Source organism: Balaenoptera borealis (genome assembly GCF_965194805.1).
Source record: "Balaenoptera borealis genome assembly, chromosome: 8".
In the NCBI taxonomy this organism is placed as follows: domain Eukaryota; kingdom Metazoa; phylum Chordata; class Mammalia; order Artiodactyla; family Balaenopteridae; genus Balaenoptera; species Balaenoptera borealis.
Genome location: NC_138865.1, coordinates 59,047,303 through 59,063,281, shown reverse-complemented (window position 1 = coordinate 59,063,281; position 15,979 = coordinate 59,047,303). Strand labels below are relative to the sequence as shown.

General features: G+C 34.1%; 1 protein-coding gene across 12 annotated transcripts in view; it reads right to left on the bottom strand.

Annotated features, from left to right (window-relative positions):
* Positions 1 to 15,979, bottom strand: part of NFIB (nuclear factor I B) — a 235,700-nt gene that overhangs the window by 46,363 nt on the left and 173,358 nt on the right. For all 12 annotated transcript variants that reach the window (XM_082401657.1, XM_082401659.1, XM_082401658.1 and 9 more), the window contains one exon: positions 14,736 to 14,854. In XM_082401657.1, the coding sequence (XP_082257783.1) occupies positions 14,736 to 14,854 (119 nt within the window). The remainder of the gene's footprint in view (positions 1 to 14,735; positions 14,855 to 15,979) is intronic.

Sequence of the window (15,979 nt, the reverse complement as noted above, 5' to 3'; positions counted from 1 at the left end):
GTGAAATAACCACAGTCAGTCTATCTTAAAATGTATGATGCATGAATAGATACCACCAGATGAGAAGGAACTGAATGTAAAGCAAAGAGAGAAAACAAAATCAGTCACTGAGCTTCTAATAAGTGTGAGAAACTAAGGAAAGGCATCAAGTTCAAGATGTTAAACAAGACCACCTGCTCCCTGCCCTGGTGATGCTTACAGTTCAGCATTAAATACAAAACTTCATTAAATAATTGCAAGTGTGATAATACTGGATTATGGAAAGGATTCTTCTTAATGGCAAAAAATTAGAGACGCTATCTTTTTAAAGGAGATTCACACTCATGGTGCTCGTCTTCAATGTCTACACCCATGTTTAGATTTATAATTGGACAATTAGCTATGGCTTTAGAAACCAATTGCGTAGTTAAATACATAATAGAAGACTACCATGTAAGAAAAAGTTCATGTAGGTTACTTATATAAGTCAGTTCATTTAGACTTAAGCATGCCTTTAAATAAGTATTTTGCAAAAGCAAGTTATCACATAATTTTTACTAGCCATACTGTAAGATTTTTTGGCACTCTGACGTACATACATCCTAAGCCCTGATGTGTCATTCATTTCACCGCAACACTTCAAAGAGATAAAGGTTTAAGCAAATAAAGAGTTAGATCAACTCATCTCCCAACAACGTAATTTCATCTACAAAGGAAGAGCATTGCTGTGAAACACAGCGTATGTACTCGACTAGTCGGCAGCTTGCACAAATGGCGCTCCAGATGTATATCTGTTCAAGTCAGCCCAAGGCAACAATTTTGATCAATTCTAATGTGATAAAATGCTGCAGGGAAAGTGTGCAGAAATGTGTTTACGTCAGCCCTTAATTAAACTGTTGTTCACTTCCAAAGAACCTTAGGAAACACTAATGAGACATGAGTTTTGGCAATTTCTTCATCAAAGCAAAGACCCCTTCCTCAGTCTGTAGCAACCTGTCATCCAAGTCGCTCCCGGGATAAATGTCACATGACACTCCAATCAGTTAGCCACCTGTTAGTAGAACTTCACTGAAGTCAACTAGTGATCTAGGGCAAGCTCCAACAGCTACCTCAACACCTGCCTGTCTGGGGCACCTGCTCCTTTTTCACATATAGGAGAGCAATATGTTAGCTTTTCCAATATGCTTCAGTGGATTAAGGTTACAAATCGAATTTCTATCACCTACGTAGAAAACACATCATTTTCTTTTAAAAAAAATTCCTATTCTTCTTCCCTATATGACACTTACAGCTTACAACTATTTGAAGTCGATTATGTAAGAGCACACAAGAATTCTTGAATTTCTATGAAGCTGTTCTTTTCAGCATAGCATAACACTAACTTAAAATATATTAACTGTGCCATTCCTATGATTTAGAAAAACATATTTCTATCTAGTTAACAAAGAAGCAAATTGCCTCAAAATCTTTTAAAATACCAATCCTTTTACATCTTCCTAAGTTGTCTTTCTTATTTACATGTCATACTTGTAAACAAGTCTAAAAGAACCCTCTTGATACAAATCATCACTTGCCGACTTCTCTTATTTTCCAGTATTTAATGTTAAGGTATATTTTATTATGAGGTGCTTAAAAAGCTATAATCATTGTTAAAAATGTCTTCCTTATTTTTTACATTATCAAGCTGCTGAGCAGATGTTCCAGGATTCTTTTTTTGCAGAAGAAAACTCAAGGTGCAATGAAACTTTGGTCCTTTGGTATGAGCATGATACAGATCAAAGAAGAAAAGTGCATATGTGAGAACATTTAGCTTAGGGAGTCCAGGGACTAGGATTTGACAAGATTTTATTATATTGACAAGTCTTACTAACTTAATACCCCTCACAGTTTTCCAAGTTTCTTTATTTTTTACAGGTTTTAGACTTCTCTAGATTTTAAAGAGCTTTATAGATTTTTAAAAACTCTGGATATAGAAAAGCTCTTCAGAGACCAAACTCATTGGAAGAAGGCAAATGTGGTTAACACGCCCGTTACTCCATTGAAACTCTGTCAAGCAACACAAAACAGACTGACAAGTGAACGTTAGCTAAACTGGGGAATTTCTGCTTTCCATTAAAATGTTGGGGTGAAAGCTGGACGACAACATGAAAAAGGAATGACCCATCTGTATAAAATAATAACGCTCTTTATAATACATGAGATAATAAATGAGAGGCTACTAAAGCTGGTGTGTGGGACGAGTTCAGGAGCTGGAAATCTGATACTTTTACTTCAGGCCATAAATCCGGAGTCAGTCCTGAGACAGGGAAACAGCTTGGGCCCTGAGCCCAGAGGACAAGGAGAAGGCAGGCAGGATGACTCTGCCAACTGAGCGCTGAAAGAGACCCAGGCTTCTCTCCCTCTGTTTTTGCCTGGGGGTGAATTGTGTGCAGGAGAGGAAAGTTTAGAGGAGAGGCTATTTATAACTGCATAAATGTTATATAAAATACTGCAATTACCAAGCACAGAAGATCCCGGCCCAGAGCTTTGATGGATTTATTTCTATTGTTTCCCTGTGGGGAACCATACTGATCCTTACTTTCCTAAGTTTTACCTGTAGATAAAGGACCTATGTGGGGATACAGCCGCTGTGGAGAACAGTATGGAGGTTCCTTAAAAAACTACAAATAGAACTACCATACGACCCAGCAATCCCACTACTGGGCATATACCCTGAGAAAACCATAGTTCAAAAAGAGTCATGGACCACAATGTTCACTGCAGCTGTATTTACAATAGCCAGGACATGGAAGCAACCTAAGTGTCCACAGACAGATGAATGGATAAAGAAGATGTGGCCCATATATACAATGGAATATTACTCAGCCATAAAAAGAAATGAAATTGGGTCATTTGTAGTGAGGTGGATGGACCTAGAGACTGTCATACAGAGTGAAGTAAGTCAGAAAGAGAAAAACAAATACCATATGCTAACACATATATATGGAATCTTAAAAAAAAAAAAAAAAGGTTCTGAAGAACCTAGGGGCAGGACAGGAATAAAGACTCAGATGTAGAGAATGGACTTGAGGATATGGGGAGGGGGAAGGGTAAGCTGGGACGAAGTGAGAGAGTAGCATGGACATATATACACTACCAAATGTAAAATAGATAGCTAGTGGGAAGCAGCTGCATAGCACAGGGAGATCAGCTTGGTGCTTTGTGACCACCTAGAAGGGCGGGATAGGGAGGGTGGGAGGGAGATGCAAGAGGGAGGAGATATGGGGATATATGTATATGTATAGCTGATTCACTTTGTTATAAAGCAGAAGCTAACACACCACTGTAAAGCAAGTATACTCCAATAAAGATGTTAAAAAAAAAAAAAAAAAGGACCTATGTGGGGAAGTGCCTCGAGGGATTGAGCCTGTAGGACAAGAAAGGAGAGAGACCAAGTAGGGGTCTTTACTTGAAAGCTTTGCATATTCCCTGAGGTACCCTCTCCATTTCCCCATTTCCTTCACAATAAAATGGGGCTCTCTCAGCTCCTGGGAAGAAAAGATGTACTGTGATGCCCAATGGTTTAAATGAAATATAAATGACAGAAAAGAGGTGCATGGGTAGAGTCACAAGGCCATAGATTCACTGTTCTGTAAAGATATTTCAGAGGACATGCTTCAAAATTGCTTATAGAGCCATGTGCTGTGTCTAAATAGTATGGATATGACAGTGGAGTTAAACAAACCACTCAGGCACTGCTAGTGAGAATATAAATTGATAAGACCTTTCCAGATTTTGTGCCAGTATTTATCAAAAGCCTTAGAAATGGACATAATATTTAACTCAGGAATTCTACAGTAGGAATGTATTTATTCCTTTAACAAAATTTCATTGAGCATCTATGTATTTGGTGACTTAGTGCCAAACAATATGCCAGGTACCGGGGACAATGAATAGAACTAGACAGGAACAAAATGATCAGATTTAAGTACAAAGATTTGTATGCAACGATGTTCACTGTATCTTTATTAACTATATAAAGACTTGGAAACTATCTAAACATCCACAAGTAAAGCAGACCTTCAAAACTGTAGAGTAGAGCCAAAGGGTGGCATACTATGCAGCATTATAAACTGGAAATTGAATGACATGGTAACATGCTATTATATTATAAATAAAAGACCAAAAAAAAAAAAAAAAAACCCGAAAAGAATTTACAAAATAGCATATATTGTATAAGCCCAATTTAGTGCAAAAATTTTACTTGACATAGAATATATAGGATATGCATAGAAAAAATATATAGAAAATAGACTGGCATATAATATATCCAAATATTAACATGAGTTATCTCCATGTGATAGAATTACAGGTGACTTTTATTTTCTTGTTTATATTTGACAATTTGTTTTTCAAATCCCCCACAAATAATATTTACTTTTATAATAAAAAATGGTAAAATACATATTTGGAGAAAAAAATACTGCTTGTAGGTCCATAGACTATTATAAATAGTTCCCAGTGATGGGTGGACAACACCGGATCTTGATACTGAGCCAGACATTACGCTTTAAGAAGGAAATGCCTCACTGGTCTTAGATATTGGATGCTACAAAAATGTAAAATGAAACGCTTCAATGTAACGTTTGCAATTTAGTTGGCTAAAGGCAAAACAATATATTTTTGAGAATACAATTGAAAAGAAATATCTGAATATCTGTTTCTAAGGAGTCTTCTAGATGTAAAATTTTACGATTCTGTGGCAAATGTGAATAAGTCCTTCCTACACACTCCAAGTTAACAAAAAGCTCTGAATGTTATGACAAGACATATGGACTTAATCCCACTACAGTAGTTTGATGATGATGCCAGATGATTCAAAAAATAATTAGCTGCCATGTTAAGAAAGTATCTCCATATATATATATTTATCACACTCTAAAATAACTTTGGAAAATCGGCAAACTACATTAAGAAGAGATAAGATGTCATCTTCAATTAGATTTCTCAATTTTTTTTTCTTTTAAGGAAATCAGTTCTTTTTCAAAGGAGAAAACAGAAAATATGGTAGTCTTCATGTTAAATATATGAAAATTCTTACTTTAATCTCTGAGTTATTTAATCTTAACTACACAAGCATATTACTACATCCTTGAGCAATTTGAAACCTTTTGTGATAATTTAAGTCTCTCTATATAGTATATTCCAACCCAAGCCTGTAAGTAGCATGTTTCTACAAGTCTCTGTTTATCACAGCTCTATTTAAAAAAAAGACTCCAGGCTACACCAACACCCAATACCAAGTTAAAGCTCAAACCCCTTTGAAGCTCACGAACACCTTCCTGAGACATTAAGAAAAAAAAAAAAAGCCTTGAATAATGAAGAACAATGCTAAAAGAGTGAATACTGAATAAATGAAAACTTATTTTTAAAAAACACTTCAAAATACTTTTGTCCATTAAGCAATTTCATTTCAACAGACAGACGATGATAAAGTATCTTGAGTAATGTCAGAAAATCTAATTTGAAAGGAGGAAAAGCACCGAACAATTATGCAAGATTTGGAGTATATTTTAGATGCTTATTAAATATTGGCATAGGTAAATAGTTGCTATTCGCCAAATAGTTGCCTCTGGGGAGAACCTCTTGGCTATAGAGGCTTATTAGTGTTAAGCATCTGAGAGCCATGGACTATAAAATAAAATCAATACTGTAACCTTAACTGTAAAAGTCAGAAAGATACTGGAAGAGTTCTAATTTAACAAGATTACAGATGACTTTTTAGAGAACATTTGGGGAAAAGCCATGCATTTAGCAATATTTATGCTACAAGACATCTCAAGGTTTAGGTTGTTACTAATGCTGTTATTATACATGCTGGTAATGGTTAGGGTTGATTCTACTGATGTGTTACTTTAGTGGATTTACAGGAAAGTCCTGGAAATGATCTGGAACTTATTTCAAATAAAATCATTAAACTTAGGTAGTAAACTAATTGCTTAGGAACAATTATGATTTGATGTGGTTTAGTGTAGCAGACAAAAAAATTCACGAAAATTTTAAGGTCGTCACTTTGGCAGCTCAATGCAAATATGATTACTCTGCACAATATTCCGTTTCTTTTAATGGAAAAGTAGTCAAAACTGGTATAAGTTGTAGTTTTTAAGTTCAGTCTAAATCTATATTTCTCCTTTAACAAATGTAAATGAAGAAAAAAAGAACATCCTGTGAATGAAATTACTATGATGGCATATTTATTATCTTAATGGTTTTAGAAATCACGTGAAATTGATCAGTAACAAAACCTCTATTTAGTAATGGACCAATTACATTTGTGAGATAATGTCAATGAAACAGAATATTGTCACAGGATAATGGTCTCCTATTGCTATATCCCTAGTCATTTAGAGAAAATATAAATGTTGCCGTCTGGCTGAGTCATTTATTTTCAAAGGAGGAGACACAGATCCCATAACAATGTTCTGTTATAATAACTCAATCTCTCTCAATCATTTGTTGTACCAGAATGGTGCAGGACAGGGCTTGTATTTGTAAGAACTGCACATTCCTCAGGTATAAGGCAAAACATATGAGGCCTCCAAGCACCTAAACAGCCAATTTTCAAGTTATTCAACAAGAGCATTTAAAATAAACATCTAAAAAATAATTTAGGAAATGGAAAATGTTCAGAGTCTTCAAAAAGATTCATGTTAATGAAAGCTCAAAGACTCAAGTATTAAAGATCTGTAAGTACTCTGACTTCAATTAATTTAAAATCCAGAACATTAGAACACAAAGGAACCTTACCATCCAACTTTATCTCACAGATGAGAAAACTCAGTTTACTGACATTAAGTGTTTTGTCTAAGGCCATACCGCTATTTATTTATATTATATAAATATATAATTTTTATATTTTGACACACATAGCTCAGTTTAAACTGAATGTACGTCACACACCTCAACTAAAGACATTCTAGACTTTAGGATTATTTATTAACAACATCTTATTATTAAAAGGAAAAGAGATTCTTAACCTGAGTCCAGCCCAAGGACTGCACTCATGAATCCCTGGAGTCTGTGAACTCTTCTGCTATTATATGTATTTATTTGTAGTAAAGTTTCATATGTGTCAGGAAAAAAAACAACTCTCATAGAGGTTTTGTAACTAGTTTGCAAAACTATGAACACAGCATGACAATGACTTCTTTGGAAGGCAGTATATATAGTAATAATGAGCATGGATTCTGAAGGGGAAGAGACAAGGGCTCCCATTCTATCTTTGCTACTTATCTGTGTATCTATGTCAAATTTCTTAACCACTGTAGTGATGAGCTTAATGAGCTGTAAAACGTTTGTTTGTTTTTAAATAGGATTGAAAAGAAAGATATATGTAAAGTCTTAGCTCAATCCTGAAAAGGAGTAAGCGCTCAATAAATGGTAGCCACAAATGGCAGGAGGGTCTGGTTTTCCTCAGTTTAAATGTATTTGTTGAACGAAAAGATTTAAATTTATGTGGTTTATTCAACAAATAAATGATATACAAAAGTGAGTAAATATAAAAATAGTTAATAGGACTATTATAGGTTAAAGACAAATTGAAAATACAAATATGGTATTGGATCTGTTTGGGACCTTCATTTAAACAAAACAACCTATATGATATTCTGGGGAATTTGCACATGGGTTATACAGTATATATATATTAAGGAATTATTGTTATATTTGTTAAATTAATAATGGTATTGGGTTGTATTAAAAATAAAAATCATTGTCTATTAGAAACTTAAGTATTTATAAGTAAAATGACACATTATCTGGGATTTACTTTAAAATACTTAAAAAACTGGAAGATATTGAAAGAAACAAGATGGGCAAAATATTGATAACAGTTAAAGCTGAAAAACGGTACATGGAAGTTCACTTTATGATTCTTTCTATTTTTGACATTCTCTATAACAAAAAGCTTTTTAAAACTTTAAATATTGTGCTTAAACATTCCATCCAAACCAGCTCTTCTCCACATTTATCCATCAAAAGCACTCATATCTCCCTTTTTTTTTTTAGTTCAAAAACTTAATCATGGCACAAATATTAAGAGGTTGATATTTTAAAAAAGAAGATATACATTTTACCATCTCAAAATTTTGTTATGACAATTCTTTCAGAACCTGAAAACTCATAAATTCACCTCTACACTTATTCTAGTTCTACAAGGTCTAACAGACTCTTCCATGAAGCTCCCTAGAACTGTCCGCCTGCCAAGACTTGTTAAGCAGTGTTCAAATTCTCCTAGTCCATTTCTCCCTATGGAGGTAAGTTTATATATTGATTCCCTAGGTGGGTTGCAGGATAACAGAAAAATACAAAAAAAAAAAAAAAAAAAAAAATCAGCCTTTGAAAAAGAAGACCTAGGCTCTGCTCTTAATTATCTGGACACTATGGATGAGACAGCCTCTCTGATTCTTAGATTGCTTACCTGTCAGATAAGGAGCTTGAACTATGTCTCCCCTAAGGCTTCTAATAATCTGTGTTCTATCCCTGAAAAATCAACTTCTTATTGTATATGATATTGGTGGTATAATAACTCAAAAGAAACTGGCTTTCCAAACTACTTCAAAATAAACTTAAATAGGAAATTAATGTGTAAATGGATTTGAAATAAAACCTTTTACCACTCTAAGAAACTTTTCATGGTTCACTAGGATAACGAAGCACACTGTCTCCCATGGATTTTCCACTTTCCTAATTTAGACTGTGTTCTACCAATCTAGAGAGCCAGTGTCACATAGCAAGTTGCTATTTTTTTCAAACTGATTATCCATGATGGTTTTTCTACAAAATGCTGTATTTTCAAATCATTAAGGCTCCAGAAGACAGAAATATGAGTATCACTTTCCCCTAGTAAGTAGTATTGTCCCTTCTAGCATGTACACAAGTTGCGTCCCATCCAAAATGCTCCTCCTGATGAGAACACATGAAAAGAGCACAAACATCTGTTAATTAGTAGGCAATGTAAGGAATTCTGATGAAAGCCTTCACCAACAACGTATTGTCTTCCTTTCTGTTTGAAAGATGTTCATAATGTGATTTTTCAACTACAGCAGTGTAGCGGAAGAGAATGAAATACACTATGATGAAGGCATCCCCAGAGTTTGCCCTCCGATGACATAATATATGGAGAGTCATTGCAAGTTCTGTAAGAACTGTAAGTTCTTGATTTTTGATATTTTTTTAATAATAAGCTAAACAAAAAAGCTTAAAAATTGTACTTAAACATTAAATTGAAGCCATCTCTTCACACGTATCCATCAAAAGCGCTTGTATCTTTGATTCTGTCTGGTTCAAAATTTGATATTTGAACATTTGATATTTAATCCTTGTGATACAAACTCTAGGAATGTAAGGAATTGCTGGTGTTCTATCTGGTCCCCAAAGGGAGCTTAAACATTCTTCCAGGAGATTACTAAGCTGTTTCCTTGCCATTTTCCAGGACTTCATTTAATGTCAGTAGTTACTCAACTATTTGTGAAAGCTGCTCATTCACCCAACTTCTACAGCTAGAAGAACCTTGAGAGTTTATCATTTGTCAGACTGTAGTTTGGGCTAGAGCACTGTTTTCCAAGGTTTGAATGTAGGACTAAATCTCCCTATAGATTCTTAGATGGGGGAAAAAAGGTTCTGAAGTCGCAAACTTAATAAACATATTCAGTCAATATCCACTCATGGATATTCACATTCACAGCACACAGTAGTATATTAAATATTCTACAAACTCATTTATGAATAAAAAAGTTTAAATTTTTGTTTAAATAAAAATTTCCAACCTTAGTTGAATGCTCTTGTATCTAGCATATCTATTAATATTTTTTTAAACTTACGAAAGGCTGGTCTCTGATTCTGGTTCTATCAGTGTCACCACACTCTATTGATTGTTATTTATTTCCTATACTTGATTAAATGCATGATACTAAGCTGGCATTATTACTCTTTAGCCCCCAGTGTTCCCTTGAGCCCTTTGGCTTAATTCATTATTTATTTAAAACCATATCCTTACAGAACTCTATAAAGTGCAAATTAAAATTGAGCACAACATATAAGACTCTATTACTAATGAGAACATTTGCAAATTTATCACAAATAAATCTCTAGGTCTTGGAAATGTATTAAAACTTCAGAAAAACTAGCTGAAGACTTCTCTGTACAACAGAACTGTAAATTTTTTTAAATAGTGCTTTTTTCTGGTACCTATAGCAACCAAAATGTGATGCCTAAATACTGCTATTTGAGAGTCCAGTATAAATTTTTAAACTACTCTTAAAATTGTAATTACATACCAATACACCTCTAAATAGTGCTAGTTTTTGCTAATATACCAATTTATTGATTTTTGTGTAAAGATTTATTTCTCATAATGCTTAAAAGTAAGTTGGGCATGGAGATAGTCCCCTCATAACCTGATTTACATTATTTATTCTCTGTGAAGAAACTGTTTTCATAAATAATAAAAATTTGTATTTCTGTTCAGCAGGTCAAGGGCTGGAAATTTAATTTATTCATATTTATGTGCCCAATGCCTAGAAAAGTCCTGGCAAATAATAGGCATTTGATAAATGTTAATTTAGTTCAATTATCTCAAATTCTAAATGTGTAGGAACTAATAAAATTTTACTGCATTAAAAGTCTTTCTGAATTTACATTTTATCTAAGATTACAAGTTGTTTAAATACTCATTAGACTAAGAAGCTGTTAAATTTTCCATTTAGAAAGCCCAGCTGTATATTACAAATATATTTACCATATCACTAAACGTCTGTTAAATAGCGTTTTAGGAGCTTTATATTCAGGCTTAGACGGATCAGCGACTATTAGAATGGCAGAGACAGAGTGATACAAAGAATTGTTTCAAATGTTCAAGCATACCAATTACTAGTTTGTTAAATTTCTGGCCACGAAAATACTACAAGCTTTAGTCCCAAGAAAGTAACTTAAATTAGAGGAAAAACCAAGACCTGCCTCTATTTTTCCTCTTACATCAGAAGTTACAAAGGACTACTGTAATGATTTCAAGAGAATTATATCAATGAGGAATTTAGTCTGTGAACTGGCTCAGGTGGGAAAAAATTTAAGGTAGACAAGCTCTCAGAGGGAATATTTTGTGAGGTAAGTATTAGAATAATAAAAGAAATTTTCAACATGCAAATTGATAAGCTATCCTGGTTCTATTAATTTAACCATTAAAATGATGGAAAGCACTATCTAAAAAACAAAGTTTTCAATAGAGGTAGAACCAGTCACGAGGTTTAAGACTAGGGAATTCATAAAAGAGACTAAGCAAGAAAAAAATATTCTAGAATCTAGGAAAGAATGTAACAGCTGCTGTATATCCCTTTCTTACTGGCCCAGTTTTCTTTTTTCTTCCTTTATGTATAAAAGAATATAAAGTTAAAACATAAACATTATGTAATACAGATTCTAACAAATTTAATTTCTATCACGATTTATCAGAAGAAATTTAAGCAAATTATAAAGATTCCTACGAAATGTTTAACCCTATTAAGCAGTGTTCAGTTTGAAAATGTTCATGTCTATATTCTACAAAATTAAAATTACAACTCTTTTATGTCCAGGAAATTCTAACTTTTTTGTGCTTTGAAAAGACATAAAGATATAATTATGTCTATAGTATGCTAAAATAAAAACACTTTTTTCATTAAATTATTAAAATACAGGAATATTTGTCATTGCATGAATTTAGATTTTGTATTAAAATTTTGCCTAATTTTTAAAATGAAATGAGTATAATCATTTAGTTACACTATATCCTTTATTTTTGCCTACTTGGAATAAATCTCAAAGGTTTAGGTTTGTGGTTCAGATTATTATAAGGGAAGGTGCAATGCCACATACTGTCCATAATTTTGTTATTTTTGATTCGCATAATTCACTCAGTTTTGTTAAGGGTTATGGTAAGAGTAGATGTTAATGCAAAGTTAACACAAATAACTAAGGCAGACCCAGGAAATAATTCACAGTGAATTTTAAACATTTCTGCCAATTATAAGCACAAATATATTTTAGGCAACCAGTAAGTAGTTATTGCATACAATTAGCGCAGGGATTTTTAGACATGTACTAAAGTGATTACAGTATCGAGTGGTACTCAATATGCCCTTTAGAAAACTCCCTTCATGACAGGCAAGTAAGTCTAAAGAACATTTGAAGATAGACAAGAACAACGATGGGCATTTTACTTTGCAAGTTTAAAGAAAGCAGTTTTCATCAAACAAAAGGACTGCATTTGGCTTAGCAAATTTATAAAGATAGTACTGTCCTGCCCTCATGTTTTCATTGTAGTTGAAGTCTTCTTCCCACAAGGGCTTCCTGTGCACATTACAAAATCTTCAGTCTTCAGAATTAAAGTGACAGACTTTTTTTTCTAAGCACACATGAAAATGGATCATTCTCTCTTACTCTTAATATGCCTTTACAGACTTCTCCAATAATTCCAGTCATCTTGACAAAAGAAAATCACCAAGACAATACAACAATTTTACAAAAAGAAAAGAATGACAGTTTCCCTTCTACTTTTCAAAAATGTTTTATAATATGATTTGAGATTGGCTTTATTCAATAGGCTGAAAGAGGAATCAATTCTTACAGAGTGACACTCTCTATAATAAAGAACACCTACACTTCTGCACAACACATCCATTGCCACACATTCATAATGTTATCGTTATTACCATTAGAATCTTTTCCAGAACAATTTTCTGATGAGGAAAATATGGCTTTGTTTAGAAAAAGCTGACAATGTCAGTAAAACAAGCAATAAAATATAAAGGGGTGAGGGTTTTGTTTTTATTCTTACTTCTGCAAGTCTGGTTAAGTCCTTGTTATTTCCTGCCTTTGCTAATGAAACTGGTGTTCTGCCTATCAATGGTTCATGTAGCCAACAAATATTTATTTGCCCCTACTAAGCACTAAGTGTTGTGCATGGTTCCCAGGCGCTGGTTACACAGTAGCCAAACAGATAAAGTCCCTGCCCTCATAGTATCTACAGATTTAGACAATTAATCCCATAAACAAATACGGAACTAAGTATTATAAGCACAATGAAGGAACAATACAAGGTGTCAAGAGGTAAAGACCTGTTTTAGATTGAAATTCCTCAGTTTAGGCTGGGACCTGAAAATTGACCAAGAATTTGCCAGACGAAGAGACAGAAGAGGAGCCCTCCAGAGGGCATGGCTTATATGAAGGTCTTGGGTATTGCATTTCCAATCTAAACAAAGCAGTAGGCTCAAGTGCAAGAAGGAAGCAGATGGCCCCTTCTGAGGCTGGAGCAGTGGTGAAGAGGCCAGAGGACAAGAAAAAGGTCTGTGGATCATAGGAAGGAACTCTGATTTTCTCCTAAGAGGAGCAGGACGTGACTGAAGTAGGGGAGTGATATGACATTATTATGTTTTAAAAGATGGTTCTGTCTAAAGAATAGATTGGGGAGGTGGAGTAAGATCTCAGAGCCCAAACTCTCCAGCTGATTTTCAAATCCTTCCTTAAAACGATCTCCCTTTATTTCCATCCACACACACAGCCTCCCACCACAGGGCTCATACATGGCCATTCAGAAACTTACTTCCCCACCTCAATGCTTGCCTGTGCTTTTGTCTGTGCCCACGTTGTCCCCTTCTTTACTAGTTAAAAATCTCAGCATGCTAAAGGAGACCCACCTGACTCAATGTCAATTCCTCCATGAAGATGTTTCACCATTCTTTAAATGCTATGGCCCTCGGTAGGAAAACACGGAACAGCAGAAAAGGAGTCCTGAACTTTGGCTTTAACTGCTAAGCTTCAGAGCTATTTGGTCTCCTGAGATTACTGGACATGCAGCTCCTCAACCCTCAGATACACACGCCCAAGTCACGGGCTGAAAAACACTGATAATGAGCTCTTTTTTTTTTACATTTTTAAGAAAATGGAGAATTTTATTTAAAAGAATTTTCAAGTACATTTTGTGCTGCTGATATAAGTCATATTTGCACACATACCAACAAAAATTGTTAGCTAATCTTTGTTTCCATGTTTAATCATCTCCTTCTGTGGCAAAAAGGCATGAGTATGTCCGATGAAATATATTTAATCCAATAGATTTTTAAGAATGAAAAAGAGCAAAGTATGAATTCAGAGAGTCAAATAATACCTATTCCTTAAGGTTATATTTTTCCCTAGAGCTGCCCTAGAACTGGGTTATAGTTTTATCTAGATAGAATAACTAGATTGACTCAGACACCAAGTGTCTTACATTACACTTTTATTTATTGTTCATGTTGTACCTACTTCCAAAAGGAAGTATGGTTTCCTTTAAATGGGAACTTTCAGTAACTAGCACCTGTGAACCGCTTAAAGCTTGGCTCCTCCTTAAAATACCCCATTAAGAGGAGCAAATTGATTTGACTGAATCAGAACTTGTGCTTCTGCTACAATCCAGCCAACTAATGTAGTCAGGTCATCGTCACTCACACACACACTGAGGGTTCTAAAAGATCATTTTGTCTAAAAAAAAAAGTTTAATAAACACATAAAAATATGGGAATTTTGTAACTTAACTTTAACAAGATCTGACCAGTACATGACCTTTAATATAATTTTATTGCAATCATTTCATGAAAAAAATATAATCCATATTGATTCAATTATGAAATTTTGACTAAATGAAATTTATGAAAGGAGCTGACATTTTACTCTACTGTTCCTAGACGCAACGCCTTATTACTCACCTTGATCTCTTTCATGCCATGTTCGACTTCCAGCAGCTGGTGAATTCGGAGAGGGATAAAAGTCTCCTGTAGGACTTGGTTCCATATTTTCATCTATGGATATAGTTTTGGGTCTTTTGCTGTTAAAATATGACAATAGTTAACGTTAATGGGATTTCTAGAAAGATGCGTAGCATCTGAAAATACATAATCTGAGAATATTCTTACTGTGGAAATTTCCACAAACACAAGTAACAGTATCTCAGAACCATTTTGAAATAATGGTGAGTATTCAAGACATCAATAGGAGTAGCAGACATTTCTAGTTGTACGTATCATTTATTATAACATATCAGAACTGTACCTGCCTAACAAATATGGTTTTTATTATATTTACATGTTGAAATACATTTCCAGTAGTAGAATACTATTTTCAGTACTAAAAAGTGAATTCTTAATGTGATAGGTATACTGATTTAAAAATTGTTATTGATTGTACCTGACTCATAATTATTATCAATATGAATAACGTTCATTCGTACAGCACTTGTCATTAAAAATGTAATCCCTTCATATCAATTCAAAGATAAGTAAACTCCTTAACCTTCCTAAACTCAGTTTAATCATCTGTAAAATGGAAATAATAAAAAGGGGAGTGGTTGAGAGGATTAAATGAGTTATTAAATGTAAAGCTCATGCATTTAGTGGCTGGCATTTACAAGACACTTATAAGATAGTAATTATTAGTAGCAACCCTATATTTAATAATATTAAAAATTTTATAGTACTTTACTGATTATAAACTATTTCATATATCCTTTTTTTTTAAATAGATCTTTATTGGAGTATAATTGCTTCACAATACTGTGTTACTTTCTGTTGTACAACAAAGTGAATCAGCTATATGCATACATATGTCCCCATATCCCCTCCCTTGTGGGCCTCCCTCCCATCCTCCCTATCCCACCTCTCTAGGTCATTGCAAAGCAAAGGGAGATCATGCTGCTGCTTCCCACTAGCTAACTATTTTACATTCGGTAGTGCATATACGTCAACGCTACTCTCACTTCACCCCAGCTTCCCCCTCCCACCCTGTGTCCTCAAGTCCATTCTCTGTCTACATCTTTATTCCTGCCCTGCAACTAGGTTCATCAGAACCTTTTTTTTTTTTTTTTTTTAGATTCCATATATATGTGTTAGCATATGGTATTTGCTTTTCTCTTTCTGACTTACTTCACTCTGTATCACAGACTCTAGGTCCGTCC